The sequence below is a fragment of the Notolepis coatsorum genome (assembly GCF_963971535.1).
Source record: "Notolepis coatsorum genome assembly, chromosome: 10".
In the NCBI taxonomy this organism is placed as follows: Eukaryota; Metazoa; Chordata; class Actinopteri; order Aulopiformes; family Paralepididae; genus Notolepis; species Notolepis coatsorum.
The window spans coordinates 87,645,874-87,672,517 of NC_140174.1; the positions used below are offsets into that span (position 1 = coordinate 87,645,874).

The 26,644-nt window shown below is 50.3% G+C and overlaps 1 protein-coding gene across 1 annotated transcript; it reads left to right on the forward strand.

The window, feature by feature from the left end:
* Positions 1-26,644, forward strand: LOC311235621 (uncharacterized protein; the record flags this gene model as incomplete). Its single annotated transcript, XM_084323085.1, is given in 18 exon segments — positions 1-17; positions 448-546; positions 3,189-3,374; positions 4,720-4,818; positions 5,367-5,465; positions 7,138-7,236; positions 7,427-7,624; positions 8,331-8,429; positions 8,977-9,075; positions 9,459-9,557; positions 10,608-10,805; positions 19,549-19,647; positions 20,292-20,390; positions 20,736-20,933; positions 21,544-21,642; positions 24,213-24,311; positions 26,509-26,541; positions 26,543-26,644. Coding segments are annotated over 17 exon segments (1,983 nt in total). The 5' UTR covers positions 1-17; positions 448-468.

A 26,644-nucleotide genomic window follows, 5' to 3' on the forward strand; every position in this document is an offset into this window, starting at 1 on the left:
TTAATGCTCAGTCACAGGTGAGACCCCTAGTGGTGGTTCCTCATAACACATGTTAAAGCACAGTCACAAGTGAGACCCCTAGTGGTGGTTCCTCATAACACACATTAAAAACAGTCACAGGTGAGACCCCTAGTGGTGGTTCCTCATAACACACGTTAAAAACAGTCACAGGTGAGACCCATAGTGGTGGTTCCTCATAACACACGTTAAAAACAGTCACAGGTGAGACCCATAGTGGTGGTTCCTCATAACACACCTTAATGCTCAATCACAGGTGAGACCCATAGTGGTGGTTCCTCATAACACACCTTAATGCTCAATTACAGGTGAGACCCCTAGTGGTCGTTTTGTTTGTGACCTTTGTGCTGTTGTGCCGCCACTGCTTGGTGTGTGTTTGTTTGTTTGTGTGTGTGTGTGTCTCTCCATACGTGCGTCTGTCTGAAACAGAAGGGCTTCACTCCACTCTACATGGCCGCACAAGAGAATCATCTAGAGGTTGTGAAGTTCCTCCTGGAGAACGGAGCCAATCAGAGCATTCCAACTGAGGTACCAGCCAATCGACGGAGAGAGAGAGAGAGAGAATCATTCAATCATCGATCGACCGTCCCGCCTTACCATCCTCCCTTCATCATCATCCTTCATTTCCTTCTCACTGTTGTCATTGAGTCCACCTGTCTATACATCCCATAGACATATATAAAGGCTAGATGACTCACCCGCGCTGCTGGCCAATGGAGACCGACGTTGCCACATGGCAGCCATCTTGCCACAGGCAGCACGCCCACTCATAGAAATGAATGTCATGATGTCTATGGTGCATGTACTATTGAAATAACCATAGCTTTCTCAATTCTCAACCGATTTTCAAATGGTTTTGTTTGTTATAAACGTCAGAGATGTAGTTATCATACTGCATACTTATAATGGACTTTCATATGAATAGAAATTCAACATGTCCAAGCATCATAGCCACGTTAATAACGTTTGTAATAAACCAAACCGTTTGTAAATCGGTTGAAAATTTAGCAAGCTATGGTTATTTCAATAGTACATGCACCATAGACATTCATGTTATGAGTGGGCGTGCTGCCTGTGACAAGATGGCCGCCGGTGAACTACGCTGGAGACTCCGCCTTGCACCATCTAGTTATATATATATATCTATGGTACATCCTATGTAGCTTGTATAGGAAATCCAGCAGGAAAACCAATTCTAAGTAGAGCATCATAAGCTTGGGTTTAGATGGTGAATTTATGTAAAGGTATGCAGTCTTTCCCACATGATTTTGTGAGACTGTGGTGTGCATTATAAAGTTAAATGCATCAATATGGTGCACTTTGAGAGCAAAATAAAGAGGCGAGATCTATGATGAATTTGTGCTCAAAACACAAAATCGACTAGACACTAGAGGGGTTCCCAAACTTTTCAGGCCGCGACCCCCAAATAACGGTGTCAGAGAGCCGCGACCCTCACTATTATAGGAGGGGGGGGGGGAATATTTAAAATTTATTTTTATTTAATTTTTTTATAAATGGAAATGTATGGTTGAAACATGCACACGTTCAAATGCACACACACTAATAAGCATTGGAGGCTTTTAACCAGGGCCGGACTGGGGAAATCATTCAGGCCAGGAAATATAGTGCAAAATATAGCCCCAGTCAGGCCACTTTTTAAGCAGGGGGTCTGGGGGTCCCCCACCAGGAAATTTCTTGTTACAAAGACTTAATTTCCTGCATTCTGGTGCAGGCATTTTTTTATTTGTACTTTTTAAATGCCAGTGTTTGTGATGGCATCACAAATTATTGTTAAAAAACAGGCTAGCATAAATGTACACTGATTTTTATGGATTTTCTGTTTTTTTGTAATGTCAGATTGACAATAATACAAACTTTTATTCAACTTCAGCCCTGATCATAACGCCACATATTCATTTTATAATTCTAACCCTTTAAATGCCAGTGTGTGTGATGGCATATATTTGCAATATATCAAATGCAAAGTAGATTTTTCTGGGGGGGATTATTACAGGCTAGCATGTGTCAATGATTAGCAACAACAGTTTTTTGTAAGGGTCCCGCCTCCACCAATCACATCGGCTCCCTTTGTGTTTGTGTGAGAGCAAGAGAGAGAGAGAGATAGTTCTCCAACTTGTGTGAGTTGCAGTGATCTCCTGGTTGTTCCCCACCTAGGTTATCTAACTATTGCGCTGCTGCAACTAGAAACACTGGCCTGGCCTGCTTCTAAGTTCAGTGGCCTGACTGCATAAAAAAAGCTGATAGTTGCAATATTTTGGATTTTTTTTATTTTATTTTTTCATCTGGCGACACCCCCCCCCCCCCCCCTCCTGGGGGTCGCGACCCCCACTTTGGGAACCCCTGGACTAGAGCATACATTTGAGCCATCAAAGAAATGAAGCAAAAGTGGTTACCTGTGTTGAACTGGTTTATTTTTTAGAAAATAAAAAGATATACTGGATTACTAAAAAAATATATTTTCGGTTCATTATACAACTGTGGCGGGACAAATTAGACCTGCGGGCCGCCACAGTCTAGGTAATTAATGGGAAATACTGGTATGTCATGTACAGTATGTCAACGACTATAAGATAGAATGGGACGAGCATAGATGGTAGATATCGAAGAGGTTATTTCTGCTCCAGGATGGTAGATATCGAAGAGGTTATTTTTGCTCCAGGATGGTAGATATCGAAGAGGTTATTTCTGCTCCAGGATGGTAGATATCGAAGAGGTTATTTCTGCTCCAGGATGGTAGATATCTAAGAGGTTATTTCTGCTCCAGGATGGTAGATATCGAAGAGGTTATTTCTGCTCCAGGATGGTAGATATCGAAGAGGTTATTTTTGCTCCAGGATGGTAGATATCTAAGAGGTTATTTCTGCTCCAGGATGGTAGATATCTAAGAGGTTATTTCTGCTCCAGGATGGTAGATATCGAAGAGGTTATTTCTGCTCTAGGATGGTAGATATCGAAGAGGTTATTTCTGCTCTAGGATGGTAGATATCGAAGAGGTTATTTCTGCTCCTGGATGGTAGATATCGAAGAGGTTATTTCTGCTCCAGGATGGTAGATATCTAAGAGGTTATTTCTGCTCCAGGATGGTAGATATCGAAGAGGTTATTTCTGCTCTAGGATGGTAGATATCTAAGAGGTTATTTCTGCTCTAGGATGGCTTTACCCCTCTGGCCGTGGCTCTTCAGCAGGGCCATGAGAATGTGGTCGCCCTGCTCATCAACTACGGCACCAAGGGCAAGGTCCGCCTCCCCGCGCTACACATCTCCGCTCGCAACGACGACACGCGCACAGCCGCCGTGCTGCTGCAGAACGACCCCAACCCCGACGTCCTCAGCAAGGTACACAGTGTGTGTGTGCATGTACAGTATATATATACAGTATATATATGTGTGTGTGTGTCTGTGTGTGTGTGTGTGTGTCCGTGTGTGTGTGAGAAAGAGAGTGTGTGTATGCGTGTGTGCATGCGTGTGTGTGTGTGTGTGTGTGTGTGTGTGTGTGTGTGTGTGTGTGTGTGTGTGTGTCCGTGTGTGTGTGTGTCCGTGTGTGTCCGTGTGTGTCCGTGTGTGTGTGTGTGTGTGTGTGTGTGTGTGTGTGTGTGTAGATACAGTATGTATGTAGTAACAGAGTATTGTTTGCCTCCCTCTACTCATCCTTGTCTCCTCCTTGTCTCCTCCTTGTCTCCTCCTTGTCTCCTCTCCTCTCCTTGTCTCCTCCATATCTCCTATCCTCATCTCCTCTCCTCCTCTCCTTGTCTCATCTCCTCTCCTTGTCTCCTCTCCTCATCTCCTCATCTCCTCCATGTCTCCTCTCCATGTCTCCTCTCCTTGTCTCCTTTCCTCGTCTCCTCTCCTTCTATCCTCCTCTCCTTGTCTCCTCTCCTTGTCTCCTCTCCTCTCCTTGTCTCCTCTCCTCTCCATGTCTCCTTTCCTCATCTCCTCTCCTTCTATCCTCCTCTCCTTGTCTCCTCTCCTCCTATCCTTGTCTCATCTCCTCTCCTTCTATCCTCCTCTCCTTGTCTCCTCTCCTTGTCTCCTCTCCTCCTCTCCTTGTCTCCTCTCCTCCTCTCCTTGTCTCCTCTCCATGTCTCCTCTCCTCCTCTCCTTGTCTCCTCTCTTCTCCTCATCTCCTCTCCTCTCCATGTCTCCTCTCCTCCTCTCCTTGTCTCCTCTCCTCATCTCCTCTCCTCTCCTCGTCTCCTCTCCTCATCTCCTCTCCTCTCCTTGTCTCCTCTCCTCTCCATGTCTCTCCTCCTCTCCTCCTCTCTTCTCCTCCTCTCCATGTCTCCTCTCCTCCTCTCCTCGTCTCGTCTCCTCGTCTCCTCTCCTCTCCATGTCTCTCCTCCTCTCCTCCTCGTCTCCTCGTCTCCTCTCCTCGTCTCTCCTCCTCTCCATGTCTCTCCTCCTCTCCTCGTCTCTCCTCCTCTCCATGTCTCTCCTCCTCTCCATGTCTCTCCTCCTCTCCTCGTCTCCTCTCCTCTCCATGTCTCTCCTCCTCTCCTCTCCTTGTCTCCTCTCCTCTCCATGTCTCTCCTCCTCTCCTCCTCTCTTCTCCTCCTCTCCATGTCTCCTCTCCTCCTCTCCTCGTCTCGTCTCCTCGTCTCCTCTCCTCTCCTCGTCTCTCCTCCTCTCCATGTCTCTCCTCCTCTCCTCCTCTCTTCTCCTCCTCTCCTCGTCTCCTCTCCAGACGGGCTTCACTCCTCTCCACATCGCTGCTCACTATGAGAACCTGAACGTAGCCCAGCTGCTGCTCAACAGAGGAGCCAATGTCAACTTCACCCCCAAGGTAAGAACGACCCGCGCTGGTTTAATGGACATGGAACAACTTCACCCCCAAGGTAAGAACGACCCGCGCTGGTTTAATGGACATGGAACAACTTCACCCCCAAGGTAAGAACGACCCGCGCTGGTTTAATGGACATGGAACAACTTCACCCCCAAGGTAAGAATGACCCACGCTGGTTTAATGGACATGGAACAACTTCACCCCCAAGGTAAGAACGACCCACGCTGGTTTAATGGACATGGAACAACTTCACCCCCAAGGTAAGAACGACCCACGCTGGTTTAATGGACATGGAACAACTTCACCCCCAAGGTAAGAACGACCCGCGCTGGTTTAATGGACATGGAACAACTTCACCCCCAAGGTAAGAACGACCCACGCTGGTTTAATGGACATGGAACAACTTCACCCCCAAGGTAAGAACGACCCACGCTGGTTTAATGGACAGTTACTCCTCAGTGAGTGTCCTCCTGGTGTTAACGTCCGTCTTAACGGTGTCTGTCTCTATCTCTCTCTCTCTCTCTCTCTCTCTCTCTCTCTCTCTCCAGAACGGCATCACACCTCTGCACATCGCGGCCAGACGGGGGAATGTGATCATGGTCAGGCTGCTGCTGGACAGAGGAGCACAGATTGATGCCAAGACTAAGGTGCTGCTCTGACACTCTTCAGTTCAGCAGAGTTCAGTTCAGTTCAGCAGAGTTCAGTTCAGTTCAGTTCAGTTCAGTTCAGCTCAGCTCAGCTCAGCTCAGCTCAGTTCAGTTCAGTTCAGTTCAATTCAGTTCAGCTCAGCTCAGCTCAGTTCAGTTCAGTTCAATTCAGTTCAGTTCAGCTCAGCTCAGGTCAGCTCAGCTCAGTTCAGTTCAGTTCAGTTCAGTTCAGTTCAGTTCAATTCAGTTCAGCTCAGGTCAGCTCAGCTCAGTTCAGTTCAGTTCAGTTCAGTTCAGTTCAGTTCAATTCAGTTCAGTTCAGCTCAGCTCAGCTCAATTCAGTTCAGCTCAGGTCAGCTCAGCTCAGTTCAGTTCAGTTCAGTTCAGTTCAGTTCAGTTCAATTCAGTTCAGTTCAGTTCAGCTCAGCTCAGCTCAGCTCAGCTCAGCTCAGCTCAGCTCAGTTCAGTTCAGTTCAGTTCAATTCAGTTCAGTTCAGTTCAGTTCAGTTCAGCTCAGCTCAGCTCAGCTCAGCTCAGCTCAGCTCAGTTCAGTTCAGTTCAGTTCAGTTCAGCTCAGCTCAGCTCAGCTCAGCTCAGTTCAGTTCAGTTCAGTTCAGTTCAGCTCAGCTCAGCTCAGCTCAGTTCAGCTCAGCTCAGCTCTAACCTCGTTCCCAGCTTTATCTCGAGAGATAAAGCCTGGTGAAGCACTACGGCCGAAAGTGGGAATCGGGTAGGAAATCCCGCCCCTGAAATCACGACAGGTGCTCGTGGAAATGCACTCCCCCCAGAAACAACCTCGTTATCGCCTCCATAGATATATATAGAACACTAGATAGCTTAAGGCGGAGTCACCAGCGTCGCTGAACCGCCGCCATCTTGCCCCAGTCAGCCTTGAGTGAGGGTGAGTGATCTGCACAGACAAAAATACTCATAACTCGCTGAAATATTGACGGATTTACCAAACGGGTTTGGTTTATTACAAGCATTATTAACGTGGCTATGATTCAAGCGGTTTGTAAAAAAACATATTAAAAAAAAAAAAAAAATTATAAGTATGCAGTATCATAACTACATCTTTGATGTTTATAGCAAACCAACCCGTTTGAAAATCGGTAAAGAATTGAGCAATCTATGGTTATTTAAATAGTACATGCACCATAGACATTAATGTTATCAGTAGCTGAGCTGCCTGGGGCAAGATGGCCGCCCTACGACGACGTCGCTCTCCATTGGCCCGCAGCGCGGGTAAGCTATCTAGTGTTCTATATATATATATGATCGCCTCCCTCGAGGCGAGCGTCTGCTTGTTGTTTGTTTCCCTGGGGACTATAAACAGATCAGGGGGTGCCCGGAAACCGGAAAGCCTGTAGCCGGTATTTCTGTATTTCCGATTAACACTTTAGGAGGCATAGCTTTACCAGCCTAGCTCAGCTCAGTTAAGTTTAGTTCAGTTGAATTCAGTTTAGTTCAGTTGAATTCAGTTCAGTTGAATTCTGTTATGTTCTAAAATAAAAAATTAAATTTAAAACAATACAAAACAAACACACCCACAACATATAAAATGTAAAGTAGTATGTAAAAAATAAAACATGAGATACGTTGCTCCTTGCAGTAACTCTTTCACCTGACTCATCCGTACTCATCCTGACTCCCTGCCTGTCCGTGCCTCCAGGATGAGCTCACTCCTCTCCACTGCGCCGCCAGGAATGGACACGCAAGGATTATAGAGATCTTACTGGATCACGGAGCCCCCATCCAGGCCAAGACCAAGGTACCGTGACGTCTGTTGTCTCCGCGTTTATCACATTTCTACTTCATTGTTTGACTTCTTTATATGATTGTGTTCTTTAGCGCCCGGGACACTGTTTGATATACCGCTTCCCTTTCCCTGCCAGTGAGTCGACAGGTTCCACCTTTATATCCCATTGTTCCATTGATCTCCTGGTTTATGTCCCCCGCAGAACGGCCTGTCCCCCATCCACATGTCTGCCCAGGGGGACCACATGGACTGTGTCAAGCAGCTGCTGCAGTTCAACGCCGAGATCGATGACATCACCCTGGACCACCTCACTCCGCTCCACGTGGCGGCTCACTGTGGGAACCACCGCATGGCCAAAGTGCTGCTGGATAAAGGGGCCAAGGCCAACTCCCGGGCACTGGTCAGTGGCACATGTGGACGTTATGCACACACACGCATGTACATACATGCACACACACACATGCGCATGCACACACATACATACACGTACACACATGCACATGTGCGCACACACACACACACACACACACACACACACACACACACACACACACACACACACACACACACACACACACACACACACACACACACACACACACACACACACGTAGCCGGTGTGATCTTGTCTGCGTTGTGTTTTAGTCGATTCGACCCCTGTTAAGGGATTGCCCTGAGTGGGAGTTGAACCCCGGACGCCCGCGTCGCAGGCGGCATCACAGACCACTAAGCAAGAAGTGAATTCACTTCTTGCTTCCGGGTCTGGATGCCTCTGGGGAGTGAGTTTTACTTGCAGTACCGCTTAACGTCCACAGCCACTTCACGACTTGTACCTCGTGACTGTGGATATACTGCGGTACCTCCGTTACACACACACACACACACACACACACACACACACACACACACACACACACACACACACACACACACACACACACACACACACACACACACACACACACACACACACACACACACACACGTCATACACTATACTATACACTATATCCATTTATCACACACTAATGGTTCAGATGGATCCAAAGCCAATAGTCCATACATGGGTTTGCGGTGATGGTGTTTTGTTGATTTGTTGTTTTCAGAATGGTTTCACTCCTCTACACATCGCCTGTAAAAAGAACCACACGCGTGTGATGGACCTTCTACTAAAACACTCTGCATCGCTAGAGGCTGTGACAGAGGTGAGACCACAGGGGGCGGCAGAGAGGCGGATTATGGAGGAGAAAAAAATGAAAATAAGGAACATTGATTTAGCACTGAGGAAAAAGGCTAGAGAAATGGGTTCTCAGAGTTGGGGGCCTGAGATATATAAGTGTCCCTCTGGACTGGGTCTCCACTATAAAGATATGCTACGGTTAGTTTTAATAGTAGCTGACCCTGAAGTTGGCAATATTATTATGTACTGTACTGGCCCTCAAGACAAACAGACTTTGCTGGTTTGGGAAAAAGTAGGGCACAGCACAGAAATAGACAATTTAGTATTAGATTTGACTGGAACTGTTTCTGGATGTGTGTGAGATTATGTGCAAAATAAATCAGCATTGTGTAAAGTGTCCCTTTAAAGGTGGCAATGTCTTGAGGACAAAAAGAGAGCATAAAGTAAGACATATTGTGTTTAGTGGAACTTTCTTCTTCTTCTTCTTCTTCTACTTCTTTTGTCTTTCTTTCTGAGGTTATAGAGGACCATGTATTGTGTCTGCTGACTCTCTGGTTGTTCTGTCTCTACAGTCCGGCCTGACCCCCCTGCATGTGGCCTCGTTCATGGGTCACCTGAAGATAGTGCAGCACCTGCTGCAGAGGGGAGCCTCGCCCAGCGCCTCCAACGTGGTGAGTTTCCACCTAAAGACCAGCGGGGCGGCGCCAGGGGGCTCACTGAGAGACAAGAAGGCAGGTTGTTTATTAGAGCGGGGGGGGGGGGGGAATTATGTGCTCAGTGCGTCCCGCTCTCTCTCACTCTCACTTTCTCTTTTTCTCTCTATTTGTCTCTCTCTCTCTCTTGCTCAACAAATCGTAATTATCAATGGAAATCTGCACTTGAAGATTCATTCATTTCAGAATGAGTGGGCCCCGGGGGGGGGGGGGGGGGGGTTCCTGCCCTGGGGGGGGGTTCCTGCTGTGCTGCTGCCAACGTCTGTAATCCAATCAGCTCCCAGACTGCTGGTGGTGACTCTGTCTGACGGTGTGTGTCGTGTGGTTGTGTGTCGGAGCAGAAAGTGGAGACTCCTCTGCACATGGCGTCGCGGGCAGGACACTGTGAGGTGGCGGAGTTCCTGCTGGAGAACGCTGCGCCCGTCGACTCCAAGGCCAAGGTGGGCTTTTCACACAGACACATATCCACACGTCTATCTGTCTATCTGTCTAAATGAAGGTGGCCATGCCCCGCCTTGATTGTGCAAAAATATAATAATAAAATTGAATAGATAATAAAAGTCTGTCTGTCTGTCTGTCTGTCTGTCTGTCTGTCTGTCTGTCTGTCTGTCTGTCTGTCTGTCTGTCTGTCTGTCTGTCTGTCTGTCTGTCTGTATGTCTGTCTGTCTGTCTGTCTGTCTATCTACCGTATTTCCTCTAATATTGGACAGGTCTTGTATTTACCTCAGCTGCAAAGAGCACCAGGCCTTTATTAGAGAGAGGCTTATATAAGAGGCAGGCCTTCATTCTATTTTTTAAATACGTACATTGTCTCTCTACATTTATTTAGACTAACATTATTTAAATATTGAGTGCAACACAGTAATTGTGAAACTGTGGTGGATTACTGTAACGTAATTCACACACTGAAGTTGGAACTGTCTATAGGTTGCGGGGTCCGCACGGACAATTTAGCGTGTGGTACCTTCTCGACTCTACCTGAGTTGAATCGAGTTGATAACATGCAGTGCGGCAATAGCTTTAGCTAACGCTATCATAGCCATCATGATCTGTAATGTCAACTGGACAACGCCAGCCCCGCCTGCCAGCGCCATATAGATAGCGAACGTTAACTAACGATTGCAAACAAAGCCAACATCATCCAGCCAACACCACAGATATAGCTATGACAACGTTAGCTAACGCCAACGAAGTGAGAGTAGGGAAGCGTTAATGTAGTCAGAGTGTAGCGGGAACGGTAGAGAGAGGCAGCACTTAATTTGCATTGGCAAGAGTTTATCTCATTCTATATCACGGCACGAAAAACATTTGTATCGACCTTGTATTGGAAGCCGGCCTGTATTTGTCTGCATGTATCAAACCATTATAATCCATTATAAGAGGCCCGTCCTCTATTTGAATGCCCTCCACTATTAGAGGATTTACGGTATCTATCTATCTATCTATCTATCTATCTAACTAACTGTGGTCACTCCTTGGTCCCTGGGCAGGATGACCAGACGCCGCTGCACTGTGCGTGTCGCTTGGGTCACAAGGAGCTGGTGAAGCTGCTGCTGGAGCACAAGGCCAACCCCAACTCCACCACCACCGCGGGCCACACCCCCCTGCACATCGCCGCCCGCGAGGGCCACGCCCACACCATCCGCATCCTGCTGGACATGGACGCCCAGCAGACCAAGATGACCAAGGTACCGAGGCTCTATCCCCTCACTGTCCCCTCTGTGTCCCCTCATTGTCCCCTCTGTCTCCCTTCACTGTCCCCTCACTGTCCCCTCACTGTCCCCTCTCTGTCCCTTCACTGTCCCCTCACTGTCCCCTCTGTCTCCCTTCACTGTCCCCTCACTGTCCCCTCACTGTCCCCTCTCTGTCCCCTCTGTCTCCCTTCACTGTCCCCTCACTGTCCCCTCACTGTCCCCTCTCTGTCCCTTCACTGTCCCCTCACTGTCCCCTCACTGTCCCCCCTCTGTCTCCCTTCACTGTCCCCTCACTGTCCCCTCACTGTCCCCTCTGTCCCCTCACTGTCCCCTCACTGTCCCCTCTGTCTCCCTTCACTGTCCCCTCACTGTCCCCTCACTGTCCCCTCTCTGTCCCTTCACTGTCCCCTCACTGTCCCCTCACTGTCCCCTCTCTGTCCCTTCACTGTCCCCTCACTGTCCCCTCTGTCCCCTCACTGTCCCCTCACTGTCCCCTCACTGTCCCCTCTGTCCCCTCACTGTCCCCTCTGTCCCCTCACTGTCCCCTCTCTGTCCCTTCACTGTCCCCTCTGTCTCCCTTCACTGTCCCTTCACTGTCCCTTCACTGTCCCCTCTCTGTCCCTTCACTGTCCCCTCTGTCTCCCTTCACTGTCCCTTCACTGTCCCTTCACTGTCCCCTCTCTGTCCCTTCACTGTCCCCTCTGTCTCCCTTCACTGTCCCCTCTCTGTCCCTTCACTGTCCCCTCTGTCTCCCTTCACTGTCCCCTCACTGTCCCCTCACTGTCCCTTCACTGTCCCCTCACTGTCCCCTCTGTCTCCCTTCACTGTCCCTTCACTGTCCCCTCACTGTCCCCTCACTGTCCCCTCTCTGTCCCCTCTCTGTCCCCTCTCTGTTCCCTCTCTGTTCCCTCTCTGTCCCCTCACTGTCCCCTCTGTCTCCCTTCACTGTCCCCTCACTGTCCCCTCACTGTCCCCTCACTGTCCCCTCTGTCTCCCTTCACTGTCCCCTCACTGTCCCCTCACTGTCCCCTCACTGTCCCCTCACTGTTCCCTCACTGTCCCCTCACTGTCCCCTCTCTGTTCCCTCTCTTTCCCCTCACTGTCCCCTCACTGTCCCCTCTGTCTCCCTTCACTGTCCCCTCACTGTCCCCTCACTGTCCCCTCACTGTCCCCTCTCTGTTCCCTCACTGTCCCCTCACTGTCCCCTCACTGTCCCCTCACTGTCCCCTCTGTCTCCCTTCACTGTCCCCTCACTGTCCCCTCTCTGTCCCCTCACTGTCCCCTCTCTGTCCCCTCACTGTCCCCTCACTGTCCCCTCTCTGTTCCCTCACTGTCCCCTCACTGTCCCCTCACTGTCCCCTCTCTGTCCCCTCACTGTCCCCTCTCTGTCCCCTCACTGTCCCCTCTCTGTCCCCTCACTGTCCCCTCTCTGTTCCCTCACTGTCCCCCCACTGTCCCATATCTGTTCCCTCACTGTCCCCTCACTGTCCCCTCACTGTCCCCTCTCTGTCCCCTCACTGTCCCCTCTCTGTCCCCTCACTGTCCCCTCTCTGTTCCCTCACTGTCCCCTCACTGTCCCCTCACTGTCCCCTCTCTGTCCCCTCACTGTCCCCTCTCTGTCCCCTCACTGTCCCCTCTCTGTTCCCTCACTGTCCCCTCACTGTCCCATATCTGTCCCCTCACTGCATTGAGAGCTGGATGGGGAGTAACTTCCTCCAGTTAAATGCAAATAAAACGGAGGTGCTGATCGTAGCAGCTGAAAAGACTGCAGCTAGAGTGGCCACTCACTTGGGGTCCCTTAAAGACAACATACGTCCCCACCTGAGAAACCTGGGTGTTGTCTTTGACCAGGCCATGAACCTAGACAAACACTCACACGCACCTGCTTCTTTCACCTCAGAAACATTGCAAAACTGCACACCATCATATCTCACTCTGAACTAGAACTATCCGTGCATGCTTTTATTTCCTCTAGGCTTGACTACTGCAACTCACTTTTCACCTGTCTCACCAAATCATCCACAGATAAACTACAAATGGTCCAAAATGCTGCAGCCAGGCTACTCACAAGGTCAAAAAAATCATGTCACATCACTCCCATTCTGGTATCCCTGCACTGGCTCCCGATACACTATAGAATTCACTTCAAAGTCCTCACTTTCACTTTCAGAGCACTCCACGGTCAGGCCCCTATCTACATCACTGAACTCATCCATCCCTACACCAACACCCGCTCACTCAGATCTGCCGATCAGCACCTCCTGGTGATCCCCAGGTCCAGGCTGAAAACAAGGGGTGATCGAGCCTTCGAGGTGACGGCACCAAGGCTCTGGAACGCTCTCCCCCTGGACCTGCGAACTGCCCCCTCCGAAAACTCTTTTAAAAAACAACTAAAAACACATTTGTTCAGGCAGGCTTTTGATCATGCATAGGCGCCTTTTCTTGTCCTCACTGTTCTATAGTTTTGTTTTAATTAGTGACTCATGATTTTATCCAAATTCTTTTATTCTACTTTTTCTATCTGGTTTCACTGTGTTTAACTGCCGTTTGTTTGTTGTCATTTATTTCTGATTTTGTTTTATTGTGTTTTTAATTTATATTAAGCTGTAGTGTAAAGCACCCTGTGCATTCGTGCTGTGAAGGGTGCTATATAAATAAAGGTCATTCATTCATTCACTGTCCCCTCTCTGTCACCTCACTGTCCCCTCACTGTCCCCTCACTGTCCCCTCACTGTCCCCTCACTGTCCCCTCTCTGTCCCCTCACTGTCACCTCACTGTCACCTGACTGTCCCCTCACTGTCCCCTCACTGTCCCCTCTCTGTCCCCTCACTGTCACCTCACTGTCACCTGACTGTCCCCTCTCTGTCCCCTCACTGTCCCCTCTCTGTCACCTCACTGTCCCCTCTCTGTCACCTCACTGTCCCCTCACTGTCCCCTCACTGTCCCCTCACTGTCCCCTCTCTGTCACCTCACTGTCCCCCCACTGTCCCCTCTCTGTCACCTCACTGTCCCCCCACTGTCCCCTCTCTGTCACCTCACTGTCCCCTCACTGTCCCCTCACTGTCCCCTCACTGTCCCCTCTCTGTCACCTCACTGTCCCCTCACTGTCCCCTCACTGTCCCCTCACTGTCCCCTCTCTGTCCCCTCTCTGTCACCTCACTGTCCCCTCACTGTCCCCTCACTGTCCCCTCTATGTCACCTCACTGTCCCCTCACTGTCCCCTCACTGTCCCCTCACTGTCCCCTCACTGTCACCTCTCTGTCCCCTCTCTGTCACCTCTCTGTCCCCTCACTGTCCCCTCACTGTCACCTCTCTGTCCCCTCACTGTCCCCTCACTGTCACCTCTCTGTCCCCTCACTGTCCCCTCACTGTCACCTCACTGTCCCCTCTCTGTCACCTCACTGTCCCCTCACTGTCCCCTCACTGTCCCCTCTCTGTCCCCTCACTGTCACCTGACTGTCCCCTCTCTGTCCCCTCACTGTCCCCTCTCTGTCACCTCACTGTCCCCTCACTGTCACCTCACTGTCCCCTCTCTGTCCCCTCACTGTCCCCTCTCTGTCACCTCACTGTCCCCTCTCTGTCACCTCACTGTCCCCTCACTGTCCCCTCACTGTCACCTCTCTGTCCCCTCTCTGTCACCTCTCTGTCCCCTCACTGTCCCCTCACTGTCCCCTCACTGTCCCCTCACTGTCCCCTCACTGTCACCTCTCTGTCCCCTCACTGTCCCCTCTCTGTCACCTCACTGTCCCCTCACTGTCCCCTCACTGTCCCCTCTCTGTCACCTCACTGTCCCCTCACTGTCCCCTCTCTGTCCCCTCACTGTCCCCTCACTGTCACCTCACTGTCCCCTCACTGTCCCCTCACTGTCCCCTCACTGTCCCCTCTATGTCACCTCACTGTCCCCTCACTGTCCCCTCTCTGTCCCCTCACTGTCCCCTCACTGTCCCCTCACTGTCCCCTCTATGTCACCTCACTGTCCCCTCACTGTCCCCTCTCTGTCCCCTCACTGTCCCCTCACTGTCCCCTCACTGTCACCTCACTGTCCCCTCACTGTCCCCTCACTGTCCCCTCTCTGTCACCTCACTGTCCCCTCACTGTCCCCTCACTGTCCCCTCACTGTCACCTCACTGTCCCCTCACTGTCCCCTCACTGTCCCCTCACTGTCCCCTCACTGTCCCCTCACTGTCCCTTCACTGTCCCCTCACTGTCCCCTCACTGTCCCCTCACTGTCCCCTCACTGTTCCTTCACTGTCCCCTCACTGTCCCCTCACTGTCCCCTCACTGTCCCTTCACTGTCCCCTCACTGTCCCCTCACTGTCCCCTCACTGTCCCCTCACTGTTCCTTCACTGTCCCCTCACTGTCCCCTCTCTGTCCTCCTCACTGTCCCCTCACTGTCCCCTCACTGTCCCCTCTCTGTCCTCCTCACTGTCCCCTCACTGTCCCCTCACTGTCCCCTCTCTGTCCCCTCACTGTCCCCTCACTGTTCCTTCACTGTCCCCTCACTGTCCCCTCACTGTCCCCTCACTGTCCCCTCACTGTTCCTTCACTGTCCCCTCACTGTCCCCTCTCTGTCCCCTCACTGTTCCTTCACTGTCACCTCACTGTCACCTCACTGTCCCACTCTCTGTCCCCTCACTGTTCCTTCACTGTCCCCTCACTGTCCCCTCACTGTCACCTCACTGTCACCTCACTGTCCCCTCACTGTCCCCTCACTGTCCCCTCACTGTTCCTTCACTGTCCCCTCACTGTCCCACTCTCTGTCCCCTCTATGTTCCCTCACTGTCCCTTCACTGTCCCCTCACTGTCCCCTCACTGTCCCCTCACTGTTCCTTCACTGTCCCCTCACTGTCCCCTCTCTGTCCTCCTCTATGTCCCCTCTCTGTCCTCCTCTATGTCCCCTCACTGTCCCCTCACTGTCCCCTCACTGTCCCCTCACTGTCCCCTCTATGTCCCCTCACTGTCCCCTCACTGTCCCCTCTCTGTCCCTTCACTGTCCCCTCACTGTCCTCCTCTATGTCCCCTCACTGTCCCCTCACTGTCACCTCTCTGTTCCCTCACTGTCACCTCACTGTCCCCTCTCTGTTCCCTCACTGTCCCCTCACTGTCCCCTCACTGTCCCCTCACTGTCCCCTCACTGTCACCTCACTGTCCCCTCACTGTTCCCTCACTGTCCTCCTCTCTGTCCCCTCTCTGTCCCTTCACTGTCCCCTCACTGTCCCCTCTCTGTCCCCTCTCTGTTCCCTCACTGTCCCCTCACTGTCCCCTCACTGTCCCCTCACTGTCACCTCACTGTCCCCTCACTGTCCCCTCACTGTTCCCTCACTGTCCTCCTCTCTGTCCCCTCTCTGTCCCCTCTCTGTCCCCTCTCTGTCCCCTCACTGTCCCCTCACTGTCCCCTCACTGTCCCCTCACTGTCCTCCTCTCTGTCCCCTCTCTGTCCCCTCTCTGTCCCCTCTCTGTCCCCTCACTGTTCCCTCACTGTCCCCTCTATGTCCCCTCACTGTTCCTTCACTGTCCCCTCACTGTCCCCTCACTGTCCCCTCTCTGTCCCCTCACTGTCACCTCACTGTCCCCTCACTGTCCCCTCACTGTCCCCTCACTGTCCCCTCACTGTCCCCTCTATGTCACCTCACTGTCCCCTCTATGTCACCTCACTGTCCCCTCACTGTCCCCTCACTGTCCCCTCACTGTCCCCTCACTGTCCCCTCACTGTCCCCTCTCTGTTCCCTCACTGTCCCTTCACTGTCCCCTCTCTGTCCTCCTCTATGTCCCCTCACTGTCCCCTCACTGTCCCTTCACTGTCCCCTCACTGTCCCTTCACTGTCCCCTCTCTGTCCCCTCACTGTCCCCTCACTGTTCCTTCACTGTCCCCTCACTGTCCCCTCACTGTCCCCTCACTGTCCCCTCACTGTTCCTTCACTGTCCCCTCTCTGTCCCCTCACTGTCCCCTCACTGTCCCCTCTCTGTCCTCCTCTATGTCCCCTCACTGTCCCCTCACTGTCCCTTCACTGTCCCCTCACTGTCCCTTCACTGTCCCCTCTCTGTCCCCTCACTGTCCCCTCACTGTTCCTTCACTGTCCCCTCACTGTCCCACTCTCTGTCCCCTCACTGTCCCCTCACTGTCCCCTCACTGTCCCTTCACTGTCCCCTCACTGTTCCTTCACTGTCCCCTCACTGTCCCACTCTCTGTCCCCTCACTGTCCCCTCACTGTCCCCTCACTGTTCCTTCACTGTCCCCTCACTGTCCCCTCTCTGTTCCCTCACTGTCCCTTCACTGTCCCCTCACTGTCCCCTCACTGTCCCCTCACTGTTCCTTCACTGTCCCCTCACTGTCCCACTCTCTGTCCCCTCACTGTCCCCTCACTGTCCCCTCACTTTCCCTTCACTGTCCCCTCACTGTCCCCTCACTGTTCCTTCACTGTCCCCTCACTGTCCCCTCACTGTTCCCTCACTGTCACCTCACTGTCCCTTCACTGTCCCCTCACTGTCCCCTCTCTGTCCCTTCACTGTCCCATATCTGTCCCCTCTCTGTCCCCTCACTGTCCCATATCTGTCCCCTCTCTGTCCCCTCTCTGTCCCCTCACTGTCCCATATCTGTCCCCTCTCTGTCCCCTCACTGTCCCATATCTGTCCCCTCTCTGTCCCCTCACTGTCCCATATCTGTCCCCTCTCTGTCCCATCTCTGTCCCCTCACTGTCCCCTCACTGTCCCCTCTCTGTCCCCTATCTGTCCCCTCTCTGTCCCCTCACTGTCCCATATCTGTTCCCTCTCTGTCCCCTCTCTGTCCCATATCTGCCCCCTCTCTGTCCCCTCACTGTCCCCTATCTGTCCCCTCTCTGTCCCCTCTCTGTCCCCTCTCTGTCCCCTCACTGTCCCATATATGTCCCCTCTCTGTGTCTCCTCCTCCTCTTGACCTGTGTCTCCTCCTCTTGACCTGTGTCTCCTCCTCTTGACCTGTGTCTCCTCCTCTTGACCTGTGTCTCCTCCTCTTGACCTCTGTGTCTCCTCCTCCTCCTCTACACCTGTGTCTCCTCCTCTTGACCTCTGTGTCTCCTCCTCCTCTACACCTGTGTCTCCTCCTCCTCTACACCTGTGTCTCCTCCTCTTGACCTGTGTCTCCTTTTCCTCCTCTACACCTGTGTCTCCTCCTCTTGACCTCTGTCTCCTCCTCCTCTACACCTGTGTCTCCTCCTCTTGACCTGTGTCTCCTCCTCTTGACCTGTGTCTCCTCCTCCTCTTGACCTCTGTCTCCTCCTCTTGACCTGTGTGTCTCCTCCTCTCCACCTGTGTCTCCTCCTCTTGACCTCTGTGTCTCCTCTTCTCCACCTGTGTCTCCTCATCTTGACCTGTGTCTCCTCCTCTTGACCTGTGTCTCCTCCTCTTGACCTGTGTCTCCTCCTCCTCTACACCTGTGTCTCCTCCTCTTGACCCGTGTCTCCTCCTCTTGACCTGTGTCTCCTCCTCCTCTACACCTGTGTCTCCTCCTCTTGACCTGTGTCTCCTCCTCTTGACCCGTGTCTCCTCCTCTCCACCTGTGTCTCCTCCTCTTGACCTCTGTGTCTCCTCCTCTCCACCTGTGTCTCCTCCTCTTGACCTGTGTCTCCTCCTCTTGACCTGTGTCTCCTCCTCTTGACCTGTGTCTCCTCCTCCTCTACACCTGTGTCTCCTCCTCTTGACCCGTGTCTCCTCCTCTTGACCTGTGTCTCCTCCTCTTGACCTGTGTCTCCTCCTCTTGACCTGTGTCTCCTCCTCTTGACCCGTGTCTCCTCCTCTACACCTGTGTCTCCTCCTCTTGACCCGTGTCTCCTCCTCCTCTTGACCCGTGTCTCCTCCTCTTGACCTGTGTCTCCTCTTCTTGACCTGTGTCTCCTCCTCTTGACCCGTGTCTCCTCCTCCTCTTGACCTCTGTCTCCTCCTCTTGACCCGTGTCTCCTCCTCTTGACCTGTGTCTCCTCCTCTTGACCCGTGTCTCCTCCTCCTCTTGACCTGTGTCTCCTCCTCTTGACCTCTGTGTCTCCTCCTCTTGACCCGTGTCTCCTCCTCCTCTTGACCCGTGTCTCCTCCTCTTGACCTGTGTCTCCTCCTCTTGACCTGTGTCTCCTCCTCTTGACCTGTGTCTCCTCCTCCTCTTGACCTCTGTCTCCTCCTCTTGACCCGTGTCTCCTCCTCTTGACCTGTGTCTCCTCCTCTTGACCTCTGTGTCTCCTCCTCCTCTACACCTCTGTCTCCTCCTCTTGACCTGTGTCTCCTCCTCTTGACCTCTGTCTCCTCCTCTCCACCTGTGTCTCCTCCTCTTGACCTGTGTCTCCTCCTCTTGACCTGTGTCTCCTCCTCTTGACCTGTGTCTCCTCCTCTTGACCTCTGTCTCCTCCTCTCCACCTGTGTCTCCTCCTCTTGACCTGTGTCTCCTCCTCTCCACCTGTGTCTCCTCCTCTCCACCTGTGTCTCCTCCTCTTGACCTATGTCTCCTCCTCTTGTGACGTCAGACTACACCTCCCTATAGGCCTCTCTGTTTACTGTTTTATTCATTACAGTTTCATTCAGTAATACAAATAATGACCTCTGTCTCCTCCTCTCCTCTCCTGTCTCCTCCTCTCATAACGCTGTCTCCTCCTCCCCTCTCCTGTCTCCTCCTCTCCTCTCCTGTCTCCTCCTCTCCTCTCCTGTCTCCGCCTCTCCTCTCCTGTCTCCTCCTCTCCTCTCCTGTCTCCTCCTCTCCTCTCCTGTCTCTGCAGAAAGGCTTCACTGCGCTCCACGTGGCCTCTAAGTACGGCAAGGTGGACGTGGCGGAGCTGCTGCTGGAGAGAGGCGCCAACCCCAACGCTGCCGGCAAGGTCAGTATAGTGGATAATAAAAGACTTAAGCTGATATGAGAGGCCTTGGTCATTTAATTTAATTTCAAACCTTTATTTGAACTTGAAAGGCAACTGAGGTTTCCCTAATTTACAGTCACGTCGAGTGTACATACAGAAATAAGCAAAAAAAAAGGCATATCAAATCACACAGAATATAAAATCGTAACAATAAGACAAGTAAGGATAACAATCAATTAAAACATGTACAACTTGATTGACAGAGGTTGGAGATCAATGTTTTAAACTCTGCAACAGAGCGGAGAATCTCAAGCTTTAAGGACTGCCGGAGTTCATTCCATGGGGCATCATAGCAAAATTAAAATGTACCCTGTTCAGAGCGAACTCAGGGGACCTTAAGGACCAGCCACTGGCCAGTCACTAGAACGGGTTTCATAGGTTCCAAAATTCCATTCCAATAATGATGTCGTATAAGGAGGTAGCTTACCAATAAGGGCCTTTAAAAATGAACAAATACCAGTGTTTGTTGCGCCTCTCCATCAGCGAGGACCAACCAACCTTCTCATAAAGGACACAGTGATGAGTGTCATATCTATCATTAGTGATGAAAGTCAAGGTGTGATAGATAGTAGCGTTGTGATCATTGTGTTTCCTTTACCTTGCAGAACGGCTTGACTCCGCTGCACGTCGCTGTGCACCATAACAACCTGGATGTCGTGAACCTACTGGTCAGCAAGGGCGGGTCTCCACACAGCGCAGCCAGAGTACGACAAAACACACACACACCAGACACACACACACACACACACACACACACACACACACTCACATACAATCACATGTGTGCGTGCACACACACACAAATACAAGCATTCACCAACATACAAACACACACACACAAACAGATACACACACACATTCATGTGAGCAGGCGCACAGACACACACAGACATACACACACACACACACATTTCCTACTCAGTGGCCCATTCTCATGCATAAACTTTACACAACATATCATCTTGTGCTAACCACAACCTGTGTGTATGTGTGTGCGTGCGTGTCTGTGTGTGTGTGTGTCTGTGTGTGTCTGTGTGTGTGTTTTCCAGAACGGCTACACCCCGCTCCACATAGCGTCCAAACAGAACCAGGTGGAGGTGGCGAACAGCCTGCTGCAGTACGGAGCCTCCGCCAACGCAGAGTCCCTGCAGGGCGTCACGCCCCTCCACCTGGCCTCCCAGGAGGGCCGGCCAGACATGGTGGCCCTGCTCATCTCCAAGCAGGCCAACGTCAACCTGGGCAACAAGGCAAGCAGGAGGGAGGGATGACAGGGATGATGGATGAGGGAGGGATGAGGGAGGGATGATGGAGGGATGATGGATGAGGGAGGGATGCGGAAGGGATGAGGGAGGGATGATGGATGAGGGAGGGATGGGGGAGGGATGATGGATGAGGGAGGGATGCGGAAGGGATGAGGGAGGGATGGCGGAGGGTTGATGGAGAGATGATGGAGGGATGATGGATGAGGGAGGGATGATGGATGAAGGAGGGGTGATGGAGGGATGATGGAGGGATGAGGGAGGGATGATGGAGGGATGAGGGAGGGATGATGGAGGGATGACGGAGGGATGAGGGAGGGATGAGGGAGGGATGAGGGAGGGATGATGGAGGGATGACGGAGGGATGATGGAGGGATGACGGAGGGATGAGGGAGGGATGACGGAGGGATGATGGAGGGATGACGGAGGGATGAGGGAGGGATGATGGAGGGATGATGGAGGGATGAGGGAGGGATGACGGAGGGATGAGGAAGGGATGATGGAGGGATGATGGATGATGGAGCGTTGTGTTATGGTTGTAATGTTTTTTAGTTTTTTTTGTTTGATTGACCTTTGCCCCCTGTACCCCCCCCCTCAGAGTGGACTGACCCCGCTCCACCTGGTGGCACAAGAAGGACACGTTGGCATCGCCGACATCTTGGTGAAGCAGGGGGCCTCGGTCTACGCCGCCACGAGGGTAAGGTCCTCCCCTACTATCAGCGCCGGCGCATCTGGGCACGGGGGGCATCAGGAGGAGCGGGTACAGAGAGAGTCACCGAGTTATTACAGTTCATCCACGGCTCGGGGTTAAGATGAAACTCCATCTGAACCTACCCAGTGGTTTCACCCGCCGTCCACTCAGAGCCGCGGCAGATGGATTGTCTAAGTGCTGACCTTTCATCCCCTATGTAGTATAAATAGCCTGCCTATCTACCCGGCACAGGGTTAGGTTACCATCAATACATGACCTACCCTCGGGGCAGCTAACCTAACCCCCTCCCCCCCCCCCCCCCCCCACACACACTCCCAAACCCCCATCCCCCTAGTGGCGGGATGCTGTAACAGGCACATGCAGAGGGAATGTGCCTGTTTTTTTTTTTTGTAAAGAGCAATGCCCATGGTCCTCATCAAGAATCATTTAAATAATATTATAAATAAAAATAAATATTTCAATGCCTGTCTGTCTGAGGTGCATGGTTTTCTGTTATGTTGCGTGACGCGTCGCCCTCCCTTCTTGGAATGACGGGCCCATTAGCCAATAGAAATCTATAATACATTTTGATGAATCCCAAACTATTCTAAGGCATAATCATATAGTATGATGCAGTTTGTTGTAAGATTCCGTGTTACATTCTCTGAATATTGGTTGCTAATGCTTTAGTTTGGCTGGTTACGTTACGCTGTAGTTGGTGTTCTAACATTTTGATACATGTGCCCTTTTAAAAATGTTAGCCCCTGCCCCTCTAAACGTCTCTGCACGGCCCTGTGCCGTAACACTACACAGGCCCGGTCTGGCCATCGGGAGCACCGGGAGTTTTCCCGGTGGCCTGGCCTGCACATAAAAAAAAAAAAAAAATTAAATATAAAATTTTTTTTTGCCATGCCATTGTTTCTAGTTGTGGCGGCGGTGCGGCGCGATAGTTTTTAGATAACCTAGATGGGTGGGGAACAACCAGGAGTTCACTGTCTGCGACAGAGTTGGAGAACTATCTGACTCTCTCTTCCTCACGCGGACACACACACACAATGGAGCCGTGCTGCTGCTTGTGATTGGTGGAGGCGGGACCAGGCGATACAACTGATTGACAGCGGAGGCGGCGAATGGAATGGCAGATGCACACTCCCACTTTTCTGGAAGGAGTTGTTAAATCTGACATTACAAAAAACAATATGTGGTGGTTATGATTGGGGCTGAAGTTGAATAAACAATTTATGAAAGAGAGAGATAATTCACACCTTTGCCACACCTTTGCAATTACACACCTTTGCCACATTGGCTACAAACATAATCACTGCAACGTTATCAAAAAAATAAGAATCTGATCAGACACAAGGGTTAAGTTGTTGTTCCCTTTCTAATTTCCTCAAAAACATCTAGTCTAGTTAATGTGATTAATATTATTTGACAATTGATGCTTTTTGTTGGAAATTTCAGTCAGTGAGCTCATACTTTGAGCTAATTTAATAGTTAAAATGATTGAGACAACGCAATCTTCTGTCTTTGTTGTGCATGCATGCGTGTGCTCACCACACGCGATACATGTGTCACTATTCTGGCAGTGGCTACTGTTATTATAGTATTGTAATCAGTGGTGCAGTGGCAAATTGACAGTAGGTCAAACGCTCCACGCGCGTGCGCGTGCGCGCGCGCATGCACAGTTTTTTTTGGCTGCTCTCGTCTTGCAGCTGGATACTATTGCCTCACAGCGCGGCCGTCAGCGCGCGGCCCAGAGAGCGCCGCTGGCTCTGCGGCTCTGCAGCTGCATGCTTCTCCGGGAGTCCGGTTGGATAATGCCATGTAAAAAGCGATTGCGCGTACTTCAGCCTCAGTGACCGAGGTATAACGCCGTTATACCGAGTTATACCAGCACTGCACCACTGATTGTAATGAAAGGTCTGTTAGTTAATGTTTGTGTAAAGGGCTATTTTAACTGTTGATGGGTAGTGCATCAGTAAAGTGAATATGTTATTGTGCTCTTGCTCTGTTTGAATAGGTGGAGAGAGTGGTTAACTGTATTATAATAGTAAATAGAAAAATATGTTGTGCTCTTGCTTTTTTCTTTTTGAAGGTGGAGAGAGTACCATTGCTAGTACTAGTACTAGCAATGGTACTAGTTTATTTGAGGTTCATAACAGTACATTGTACTAAGCAATTGTTGGCGCATTAGTTAGTGATTCACATGCACTAAAATTCACCAGAATGCAGGAAATTAAGTCTTTGTAACAAAAGATTTCCGAGTGGGGGACCCCCAGACCCCCCGCTTAAAAAGTGGCCTGATTGGGGCTATATTTCGCGCTATATCTCCCGGTATGAATTATTTCCCCAGTCCGGCCCTGACACTACAGTAGTGTCATGGCACGGGATAGTGTCAAGAGTATCGAGTATAAAGATGTGACCTCATCGCTATGGAAACTCAGAGGCTCGTGGATTCACTATGATTCGATTCACGTTCAGGATCATAGAAATGTCATATCGAGCGCCGCGTCTTGCTCTGTTTACCTGTCGCGTGTTAAACGGTCACACTTCTCCTCACACTTCTGTCTCAGATGGGCTACACTCCGCTCCACGTGGGCTGTCACTACGGCAACATCAAGATGGTGAAGTTCCTTCTGCAGTCGCAAGCCAATGTCAACACCAAGACCAGAGTGAGTGCCTCCCAGTGGCCACAGACTGAACTACAACACATTAGTAATACAGAGTGTGCAGAATTGCTACATGTTTCTACCTTAGTCACCTGCAGACTCAGAGAAGGTTATAGAGTTCAGTATGTGAGAAGTTAAAGGGATAGTTGTGTTTTTTTTGGAACCCTAGCCCTGTTACCAATGTACTTACCAATAATGTTGTTGATCGATAGAGTCCTTTCTCATGCTGTTTCTCAGTCTAGCTCCGGCTAGTTAGACACAAACCAGTGCAAAATCAATGGGGTCAAGCTCCCGTCTGTACAAGCTTGTGCAGACTTGTGAGCTTGACCCCATTGACTTTGCATTGGTTTGTGGCTGTCTAAAAAAAGGTTGAGCTATAGCAAGTGATAATTAACTTGATGTTAAAGTCCCAAGTCAGATTTAGTTCTGACCATATCAATGTGGGGGACATTCACATACATACAGTCTTAGATAGAAAATAAGCTCTTTGGGACTTTCTTAACCCATTGTAGATCAGAAGATAGGTCTGGCTAAACTGCAGCCGTTATAGTACATACACCAACATAAACAAATATTTTATTTTATATTTTCATATTTCTTTTTATATTTTTTATATTTACTCCACTAAATATAGATATATATGTTATATTTTAAACATGTTTAAGAAAAACGCATATTTAGGCTACTTGTTGTCTAGCACAGTTGATCAGGTGCAATGGGGGGGGGGGTACCCATTTGTTTACATTTGGATTATGCATTGTGCCTTTAACCCTTTCACAACCACACTACAGAAGGTTAACCCTTTCACTACCACACTAAATCAAATCAAATTTATTTGTAAGGCCAGACAACACACGCTAATGTCCCCATGGGTCGGACACGTCTTCTTTGCGACCGGCGGGGCGCGGCGATTTAGGCCTCAGAGGACAGAGGCTTGTAAACAAACCGATGTACTTTTTAAGAGCTTTATATATCATTTATAGTATTGCTATCTGTCCATTCTCATTGTCACTTGAGTGCATAAACCGTGCCTTCATAATGGCTTAAAGAAAATAAAGATCCATCGGTTGGTTGTCATTTTATAGCGTCGTGAATATAAGGTATATCGCACTTTTTATCGTTATATCAAACGCCAGTTCTGCTGTATATATACGAATGAAATAAAACAAACTGCGTAACATCCGGACTATTACAGAGCATCTATGGATGAAATGGGGGTGGCGGGGAACGCCGATTACTATTATTGATTAGCAATACAGTGTGTGTTCAATATAGCATTTTCACTGATCGATCACGTTACGTTATAAAACAATGTCCAATCCAGCTGTAATTTGGGGTAACATTAGCCTACCGTCAGGCCATGTGATCGCCGGCAGCATTTCCTCACCAGTCATCGGATTCTGGTAGATCGATATGCACATTGGCTAATCATAAATCCCATTATTCCACGCTGAAAAAACGCTTGGCAAGCTGATCCAAGATTGAGGGTCTTCTTTTGGAATCAAGGATCTATGATCCGCCCACAGAACTGTAAAAGCATTTTTTTTTTAAATCCACATAATGATACTGCAGTGGAGCGATGGCGCCCCTAAGCGGATCTGGCCGGTACTGCATGTTTCGAAAATCAAATATGTGGAAAGATCCTGCTAGTGGATCGGGTACCTAATAAGCGCTATAAATATGGAATAAAACAATAACAACTTGCCACGAGTATATACGTGGCTCTGGTCCACAACGCTCTTTTTCGAAACACGTATATACTCGTGAACGGACGCCATATCAAACAAGTCGAGAAGAAACATCACAATAAATCAAGAACAAAACAAAAACACCATAAAGTCCAAAAGATGTAAAATAAATAAAATTAATGCAACACTCCCAGACATACCCCACGCGAAGGTAAGGAAAAAACTCACTAAAACCTAGCAATAGGAAAAAATGCACCACAGGCAATGGTGTAGCCATCTGTAGTGTGGTAGTGAAAGGGTTAACCTTCTGTAGTGTGGTTGTGAAAGGGTTAACCCTTTGTCGTGTGACAGTGAAAGGGTTAACCTTCTGTATTGTCGCAGTGAAAGGGTTAACCCTTTGCCGTGCGGCAGTGAAAGGGTTTAACCTTCTGTATTGTCGCAGTGAAAGGGTTAACCCTTTGGTAGTGTAGCGATGAAAGGGTTAAGGAGTCTTTCTTTCTCCCCACTACCAGGTTGCTTACACCCCTCTGCACCAGGCCGCCCAGGCAGGGACACACTGACATAGTGACTCTACTCCTGAAGCACGGAGCGCAGCCCAATGAGATCACCACCGTGAGTCCCTGCTCCTGCTCCCCCGCAGCATGCTAG